The following is a 10,000-nucleotide window of genomic DNA, read 5'->3' as shown; positions in this document are numbered from 1 at the left end:
GGGATGCTAACGGAAGTGATGGCTTGGTAGCATCAGAATGAATGGGAGTCAATGGGATGCTAGGGAGGTGATGGCTTGGTAGCATCAGAATGAATGGGAGTCAGCGGGATGCTAACGGGAGGTGATGGCTTGGTAGCATCAGAATGAATGGGAGTCAGCGGGATGCTAACGGGAGGTGATGGCTCGGTAGCATCAGAATGAATGGGAGTCAATGGGATGCTAACAGGAGGTGATGGCTTGGTAGCATCAGAATGAATGGGAGTCAATGGGATGCTAACGGGAGGTGATGGCTCGGTAGCATCAGAATGAATGGGAGTCAATGGGATGCTAACGGGAGGTGATGGCTTGGTAGCATCAGAATGAATGGGAGTCAATGGGATGCTAACGGGAGGTGATGGCTTGGTAGCATCAGAATGAATGGGAGTCAATGGGATGCTAACGGGAGGTGATGGCTTGGTAGCATCAGAATGAATGGGAGTCAATGGGATGCTAACGGGAGGTGATGGCTCGGTAGCATCAAGATGGCGCCATAGGAGCTACGTGTTCTGAAGAGAAGCTTATCATCTTGGAAACACTCACTACACACTAACGGAACAGAAGAGTGGGTCATCGAACAAAAAATAAAGATCTAATCTGTCAAACATTACATTTAAATATATCGATTTAACTAATCTCTCTCCCTGTCTGTCTCCCTGCCTGTCTCTCTCCCTGTCTGTCTGCAGGCCGCCTGTCTCTCTCTCTGGATAAAGACTCCTTTGAGTTGTTGGGAGTTGAAGGAAAACCGTCGAGATTTAACCACCGAGCAAAGAGCCGATTCGGTCTGAACACCTTCATCACAATCAAATAGAATATTAATGCACAGTAGTGTGTGTGTGTGTGTGTGTGTGTGTGTGTGTGTGTGTGTGTATGTATGTATATATATATATATATATATATATATATATATATATATATATATATATATACATACAATACACACACATATAGGGTTATATACACATATATACACACATATATATGTATATATATATATGTGTGTGTGTATATATATATATATATATATATATATATATATATATATATATACATACACACACACACACACATATAGAGGGTTATATACACACATATATACACACATATATATGTATATATATATATGTGTGTGTGTGTATATATATATATATATATATATATATATATATATATACACACAATACTGTGCAAAAGTCTTAGGCAGTTGTGAAAAAATGCTGTAATCTAAGAATGCTTTCAAAAATATAAATGATTGTTTATTTTAAATCAATTTCCAAAATGCAAAGTGAGCGACCCAAAAACCATCTAAATCACATCAATATTTGGTGTTACTACCCTTTACCTTCGAACCAGCATCAGTTCTTAGAGGTCCACCTGTAACAAGTCAGGAGCGTTGAGCATCGTAGACGTAGTGGTCGGCCACGGAAACTTAGTGCAGCAGATGAAAAACACATCGAGCTCATTTCCCTTCAAAATCAGAAGATGTCCAGAAACCAGCAGGACCCAGGTACACCATCTACTGTCTGGAGAAGGGACAGACCCAGGTCTCTTGGTAGGAGGTGTCTGAAGGGACAGACCCAGACTCTTGGTAGGAGGAGTCTGATGGGACAGACCCAGGTCTCTTGGTAGGAGGTGTCTGAAGGGACAGACCCAGGCTCTTGGTAGGAGGTGTCTGAAGGGACAGACCCAGACTCTTGGTAGGAGGTGTCTGAAGGGACAGACCCAGACTCTTGGTAGGTGGTGTCTGAAGGGACAGACCCAGGTCTCTTGGTAGGAGGTGTCTGAAGGGACAGACCCAGGCTCTTGGTAGGAGGTGTCTGAAGGGACAGACCCAGGCTCTTGGTAGGAGGTGTCTGAAGGGACAGACCCAGGCTCTTGGTAGGAGGTGTCTGAAGGGACAGACCCAGGTCTCTTGGTAGGAGGAGTCTGAAGGGACAGACCCAGGTCTCTTGGTAGGAGGTGTCTGAAGGGACAGACCCAGACTCTTGGTAGGAGGAGTCTGATGGGACAGACCCAGGTCTCTTGGTAGGAGGTGTCTGAAGGGACAGACCCAGGCTCTTGGTAGGAGGTGTCTGAAGGGACAGACCCAGGCTCTTGGTAGGAGGTGTCTGACGGGACAGACCCAGGCTCTCGGTAGGAGGTGTCTGATGGGACAGACCCGGACTCTTGGTAGGAGGAGTCTGATGGGACAGACCCAGGCTCTCGGTAGGAGGTGTCTGACGGGGCAGACCCAGGTCTCTTGGTAGGAGGTGTCTGACGGGACAGACCCAGACTCTTGGTAGGTGGTGTCTGATGGGACGGACCCAGACTCTTGGTAGGAGGTGTCTGAAGGGACAGGCTCTCGGTAGGAGGTGTCTGATGGGACAGACCCAGGTCTCTTGGTAGGGAGGTGTCTGACGGACAGACCCAGGCTCTTGGTAGGAGGTGTCTGCGGGACAGACCCGGACTCTTGTAGGAGAGGTGTCTGATGGGACAGACCCAGGTCTCTTGGTAGGAGGTGTCTGAAGGGACAGACCCAGGTCTCTTGGTAGGAGGTGTCTGACGGGGACGGACCCAGACTCTTGGTAGGAGGTGTCTGATGGGACGGACCCAGACTCTTGGTAGGAGGTGTCTGAAGGGACAGACCCAGGTCTCTTGGTAGGAGGAGTCTGATGGGACAGACCCAGGCTCTTGGTGGAGGAGGTGTCTGGCGGGACAGACCCAGGTCTCTTGGTAGGAGGAGTCTGATGGGACAGACCCAGGTCTCTTGGTAGGAGGTGTCTGATGGGACGGACCCAGACTCTTGGTAGGAGGTGTCTGAAGGGACAGACCCAGGCTCTTGGTAGGAGGAGTCTGATGGGACAGACCCGGACTCTTGGTAGGAGGTGTCTGACGGGACAGACCCAGGTCTCTTGGTAGGAGGAGTCTGATGGGACAGACCCGGACTCTTGGTAGGAGGTGTCTGATGGGACAGACCCAGGTCTCTTGGTAGGAGGTGTCTGATGGGACAGACCCAGGTCTCTTGGTAGGAGGTGTCTGACGGGACGGACCCAGACTCTTGGTAGGAGGTGTCTGATGGGACGGACCCAGACTCTTGGTAGGAGGTGTCTGAAGGGACAGACCCAGGCTCTTGGTAGGAGGTGTCTGAAGGGACAGACCCAGGTCTCTTGGTAGGAGGTGTCTGAAGGGACAGACCCAGGTCTCTTGGTAGGAGGTGTCTGACGGGACGGACCCAGACTCTTGGTAGGAGGTGTCTGATGGGACGGACCCAGACTCTTGGTAGGAGGTGTCTGAAGGGACAGACCCAGGCTCTTGGTAGGAGGAGTCTGATGGGACAGACCCAGGCTCTCGGTAGGAGGTGTCTGACGGGACAGACCCAGGCTCTCGGTAGGAGGTGTCTGATGGGACAGACCCAGGCTCTTGGTAGGAGGTGTCTGACGGGACAGACCCAGGTCTCTTGGTAGGAGGTGTCTGACGGTGCCTCCATCCTCAGAAGATCTGTGGTTAGTTCTCCAAGATGTCTGGAACAACCTACCAGCCCAGTTCCTTCAAACACTGCGTTCAAGTATTCCTAGAAGAACTGATGCTGTCTGAAGGCAAAGGCTGGTCTGATCTAGATTTCTCTTCTGGTCATTCACTGCATTTTGTTAATTGATGAAAATAAACTATTAACACACAAAGTATTCTTAGATTACAGCATTTATTCATACCTGCCTAAGTCTTTTGCACAGTACTGTAGATATATATAATATGATATGTATATATATATATAATATGATATGTATATATATATATATATAATATGATATGTTATATATATATATAATATGATATATATATATATATATATAATATGATATATATATATATATATAACTGTAATATAATAACATGCTATTGTGTGTGTATATATTTTAGTAGTGTGTGTAGATATGACTGACAGCAGTATGTGTATATATTTTAGTAGTGTGTGTAGATATGACTGACAGCAGTATGTGTATATATTTTAGTGGTGTGTGTAGATATGACTGACAGCAGTATGTGTATATATTTTAGTGGTGTGTGTAGATATGACTGACAGCAGTATGTGTATATATTTTAGTAGTGTGTGTAGATATGACTGACAGCAGTATGTGTATATATTTTAGTGGTGTGTGTAGATTTGACTGACAGCAGTATGTGTATATATTTTAGTGGTGTGTGTAGATATGACTGACAGCAGTATGTGTATATATTTTAGTGGTGTGTGTAGATATGACTGACAGCAGTATGTGTATATATTTTAGTGGTGTGTGTAGATATGACTGACAGCAGTATGTGTATATATTTAGTGATTATTAATACGCATGTGTCATATACCTCTTACTGTTTTTTGTGTTTATATGTTCTCTTATATTTTTTTTGTGTGTGTTTACTTCCTTTATTATTTGTGTATATTTCGTTGCATTATATGTGCTTTTTTTTTTCTCCGTTTTTTGGGCTGTGTGTTTCATATATATTCTTTTGTGTGTGTTTTTTTGTTTTTTTTGTTTTTTTGTTTGTTCCCTTTGTATTTTTACCTTTCTTTTTTTTTTGTGTTTATCTTTCTTATATATATTTTTTTTTTTTATATTTTTTTTTATACCCGCTGCCACTGTCTATCCATTTCCCTCCATTTCTTGTCCACCATTAAGACCCTGTTCCATCCATTCTCAGTCTTCCTCTTCTATCTCCATTTTTTCCTTGGTGTGCTGTGTGTGTGTGTGTGTGTGTGTGTGTGTGTGTGTGTGTGTGTATGTGTGTGTGTGTGTATGTGTTGTATGTATGTATGTGTGTGTATGTGTGTGTGTGTGTGTGTGTGCCACCAGTGTATTGTGTTTCTGTTTAGTCCAAACCCTGGGTTTGTCCTATTCCGGATTCTGTGCCTTCCTTCCCCCCCAACCTCCTCCAACCTGTGCCTGGTCCATGTGGTGTGTGTCTACATCTCTGCCTATGCTCTCCTCCTGCTTTGCTGTATGTCTATATATATCTTATGTATATCTAGACTGCTCTATCTGCATATATATCTATTGCTCTCTCCTCTCTCATATATATATATAGATGCTCAGATGTCTGCTGATGTATATGTATCTATCTTTATATATCCTGTCTATATCTGTATATATATATATATTTATATGGGCTATGTAGATATAGATATATATCTATGATATGTATATATCTATATATATATATATATCTGCTCTATATATATATATATATATAGATATAGATATGGATGCTGCTATATATGTCTACTGTGTATATATATATATGTCTGTATATATATATAATAATTTGTTGGTTTTTATATGTATATATCTATATCTATATGTATATCTATGTCTATATATATATCTATATTTGTTATCTATATATATATCTATGTCTATATATATATATATATGTCTATATATATATGTATGTGTATATATATAGTTCTTATATGTATATATATGTGTATATCTGTCTCATATATGTATATATGTCTATATCTATGTATTTTATATATATATGTATATCTATATATATATATGTAATCTGTTCTATATGTATATATATATATGTATGTATATACATACATGTATGCACTTTCATGCATGCATGCCTTATGCATACATACATACTACCCACCCCGCATCTGGAAGTATGTAGAGACCGTTTTGCCAGACATGTTTCATGGGACCGGTGACAACTTACAGACTCTGATCATCCCATCCCATGTTATCATCCTGTGCTGGGTCAGGTGTCGGTACGATTAGTCTTTCCCGCTTTATGCATGTTGGGTTATGTTCTGCCTTGTGAGGTGCGGAGCACTTTGGGACGTTTTTGGCATTTTCTGGCGTTTTCTTGTTTTTGAGTTGTTTCTGTCCATTGAGGTGATGTAATATCCTGCGTTGAGCCCGTGGTGAACTTGTGGTGACTCTTCTTCTGTGGTGAACTCGTGGTGACTCTTCTTCTTCTGTGGTTTCAGTGAGAACTCGTCCAGCAGCTTCCTGTCCTCGCTGGTCTGTCCCGAGCCCAACGAGATGCTGAGTCATGCTCTGAGCGTCTCCGTCTGTGGACTGCTGAGGGTCATCCGGATGTCCAGAGCTCATCCCGGGATCGGGTGGCGCAAACACACAGCCGCTAATGCACGCACGCACATGCACACAGCGCACGCCACGCAGTATGCACGCAAACGCACACGCACACGTATATGCACGCATGCGCACGCACGCACGCACGCACTGTACGCACACGCATGCACAGCGCACGCACGCATATGCACACACATGCCGCACACGCACGCTATATACGCACACATGCACCGAAACCGCACGCATATACGCACGCATGTGCACGCTGGCCGCACACACACACACGCCGTATACACGCATGCGCGCACACGCACGTATGTACGCACGCATACACAGGCACGCAGCACGCATATATACACGCATGCACAGTACACACACGCACGCATATATGCACGCACACGCACGCACGCACGCACGCACGTACGCACGCATACGCACGCGAGCACGCACGCACATATATGCACGCACATACGCACAGCCCGCACGCATGTACGCACGCATGCACGCAGCGCACGCACGCATACGCACGCGTACGCTGCACGCACGCACATATGCACACACACATGCACACGCACGCACGCATGTAGCGCGCACGCATCGCACAGGCACCGCACGTATGCACACGCACACGCACGCACACGCACGCACGCACGCACGTATGTACGCACAAGCACGCACGCATATATGCACACACACACACACATGGCACGCACAGGCACGCACGTATGACGCACATGCCGGACGCACGCAGCACGTATGCACACACACATACACACCGCACGCACACACACATATATACACACACATCATACCTGCGCACGCACGCATATACGCACGCATGTACGCACGACGACGACACACACACGCATATATGCACACACAGCGCACGCACACACGCATATGCACGCATGCACACACGCACACGTATATGCACGCATGCACAGGCAAAGCGCACGCGTGATATGCGCACGCATATGCACGCACAAGTACACACCGCATTCCATAGAGATTTAAACCACATTCTTAATCTTTTCGATGAATCTGGTGATATGCTGTCCTATGAACAATTTATGAATGTGCCTGATTTTCCAATTCCTTTCAATTTTATTCCTTAGCATGGTACGATAAATGGTTTTAATTCTACTTATAAAAAATCCCTTAACCTATGATGCACACGTTATATCCGCAGCCTTTACTACTATCCTTGGATGGAATTGGAAGTAACACATAAAACAATAATAAGCATATTAAGCCAAATTTTCCAGAGAAAGGATGCAGTTATTGCCAAGGGGCAAGTTTGTGTGGAGATCAAAGGTATGTAAACATAAATTGGAAGGCTTGGCTTCTACCATTATAGAGTATTGTGTTTCTAACAAAGCTAAGGAGGTACACCTCAAACTTTTTTACATAACATATACCCTACTAATCACCTTGTTGCTAGATTTACTGACATTGTGACTCCTCCTGTACATTTTGTAAACAGAACATTGAAACAATATCTCACATCTTTTTTTTTTTGATTGTGGAAATATCCAAAAGATTTTGGACAGATTTGGAGTCTTACTTTTTTGAACCCACCAACTCTATCTACTCCCTTAATCTTAAAGATATTATCTGTTTCTACAATAATTCAGATAATGGTGCTCTTGAGTATCTTATAAATGTTGTTATTCTGTATGCAAAATTCTATATTCACAAGCAGAAATTTTCTAACTCTTCTCCTAACTTTGTACCTTTTCTCATAGAATTTAAATCTCTACTGAAGTCACTTAGAAAGTTGGATAACAAAAAAAGTATTAAAATTGTAGATACTGTAGAGCTTTTTTTCCCTGAAACCTCTGACTAAATTGATGTCTTCTTGTACTTTTTTTTGTTTGTTTATATTGTATACACATATATATATAGATTTTTTATCTCCTTTGTATTGCTTCGTTTGTTTCTATATAAGTATTTTTTTAAATTTTATTATTTTTATAAGTCTGTGCACTTGTTGTTCACGTGCTATCATTGCTTACCTGATTTTTGTCATCTATATTCTGTCAATAAAAAAAAATTTAAAAAAAAGCTAAAACACGTGGAAGGAGCTATTGATGCAGACTAGCGAGATAAGCGTATATGCCACAAAACGTTTTAAATTCATGAAATTATACGAAATTAAATATCTTAGAATAAGCTTAAACATAACACATTGCTTCTTTAATTTACTCACCCTTTGTAGACACGGTTGTAAGACGTCTTCCTCTCGCTTTCACCCAAAGGAGTTAAAAAGAAAAATGCACCATTGGTCTGTTTGAGAAGGACGAAGGAAAAAACGAGCGGACAAGCTAGCTAGCAGATGCTAGCTAAAAACGTCAGGGAATAGAGGACAGATAGCCCGAGGCAACGTCTTTTAAAGTGGTCAAACCGCACCCTGTATGACGGACTGTCACTCTAACCCTCCCTCTGCCTTTTCACTCCGTTACTCATACACTGTAACAAATTTCATGTTAGTTTAACTTGGAAATGCAAGTTCCCTTGCTGCCTTGAAAATCGAAGTTCACTCAACTTAAAGACTGCCTTTGTTTTAACTTAGAAATTAAAGTTAATGAGGTTGATGTAACTACAGTGTTCTAGTTTTGTTAAAGTTGTTCTTTTAGTTGATTTAACATTGTATTACTTGGTTTAACTTCATACTTTAAGTTCAAACAAATCATTTATTTTATTTAATAATGCAAGAAACCTTCCTTGCCTAGTATAACAGACATACCTTTCTTCTTTATTTCAACTCAAACTTTCAAGTTAAAACAACATAACCACATTTATAGCAGAGATACCGTGAGTGGGGCCACCCCAGGGCCCTGTGCAAAATAGCGGCCTCTCTGCTGATCTTGTGTCACTTGACATAAAATGGCCGCTAGTGAAGTGACACACCGCAGATTAATGGCTGAAGAAAGCCAATTACTGCTCAACATCTAACACCGTTATACTCCAGCTCTTCTTACCAAACGTAACGGTCACTTAACTCATGGTTAGAAATGTAAACCAGCACAACAATGACAATTACCAGGAAACAAAACACTACATTCTAAACACACGTTTAATAAACGTAATTCATAAAGTTACATTTGTATTTCGAACAAACTGCAAACTTTTCAGCCAATTTTAACAAAACTCTATTTACCGCCTTGCATCATGGGAATTGGCCAGCCAGTTGCAGTCCTGACTGCAATTGGTTGATAACTTAACTTACATACCTAAGTTGAATCAACACATACAGTTTTTTAAATAGTCAACCCAACGAATAAATGCAAGTTTAATTTTCAAAAACTCATAAAGTTGAGTTCAAAATCGACAACTTGTATAAGCCCGTTCAGTTAAAAATAAGAAATAAGTGGACATAACTAAATGGGTCTGTAATATTTTACAGTGTAGGTTTAACTCCACTTTTTTAACACCTTTCACACAAATCTAAATAAATTACCTTCATACGCCCCCCTACGCAGATGCGCCCGCAACGACGACGTCATCACGCACTCTGGCGGCGAGCACAAAGACCCCCACACCAGACTCCCTTACAGGAATACATGATTTTAAAAACTTCAACAAGCTGTGGCAGGGCACTCCATGCAGTCAAAGTTCTGGTTCTCACGGATTTGCCTTCCATTCATTGGGCCCAACAAACCGGGGACTATTGATTTTATTTATTTCTGCATTTTTTTTAATTGTTAATTAAAAAAATTAATAAAAATATAGGTAGATTATTTCGAGATGTGCGCGCAGATTCGCCCACTAGCCAAATCTACCCCGTACCTTGAAAAAAAAACAAAAAAAACTTTAAAGTAAAAAAAAAAAATCCTTGAGTCCAAAGCGCGGGCACGCAACACGCGAAAGTACGGGGGTTATTACTA

The 10,000-nt window shown here is 42.3% G+C and overlaps 1 protein-coding gene and 1 pseudogene across 1 annotated transcript in view; one reads left to right on the top strand and one right to left on the bottom strand.

The window, feature by feature from the left end:
- LOC120571443 overlaps nucleotides 1–8,561 on the bottom strand; it is a 167,898-nt pseudogene extending 159,337 nt beyond the window's left edge.
- Nucleotides 1–9,680, top strand: part of rpp40 (ribonuclease P/MRP 40 subunit) — an 18,313-nt gene extending 8,633 nt beyond the window's left edge. The window contains exons 4-7 of the mRNA XM_039819653.1: nucleotides 723–818; nucleotides 4,164–4,190; nucleotides 5,986–6,142; nucleotides 9,596–9,680. Coding sequence (XP_039675587.1) covers nucleotides 723–818; nucleotides 4,164–4,190; nucleotides 5,986–6,142; nucleotides 9,596–9,680 — 365 coding nt within the window. The remainder of the gene's footprint in view (nucleotides 1–722; nucleotides 819–4,163; nucleotides 4,191–5,985; nucleotides 6,143–9,595) is intronic.
- The last annotated feature ends 320 nt before the right edge of the window (nucleotides 9,681–10,000 follow it).

Source organism: Perca fluviatilis, chromosome 13 (assembly GCF_010015445.1).
Source record: "Perca fluviatilis chromosome 13, GENO_Pfluv_1.0, whole genome shotgun sequence".
NCBI classification, from domain to species: Eukaryota; Metazoa; Chordata; class Actinopteri; order Perciformes; family Percidae; genus Perca; species Perca fluviatilis.
This window is presented reverse-complemented; position numbering and strand designations above follow the sequence as displayed.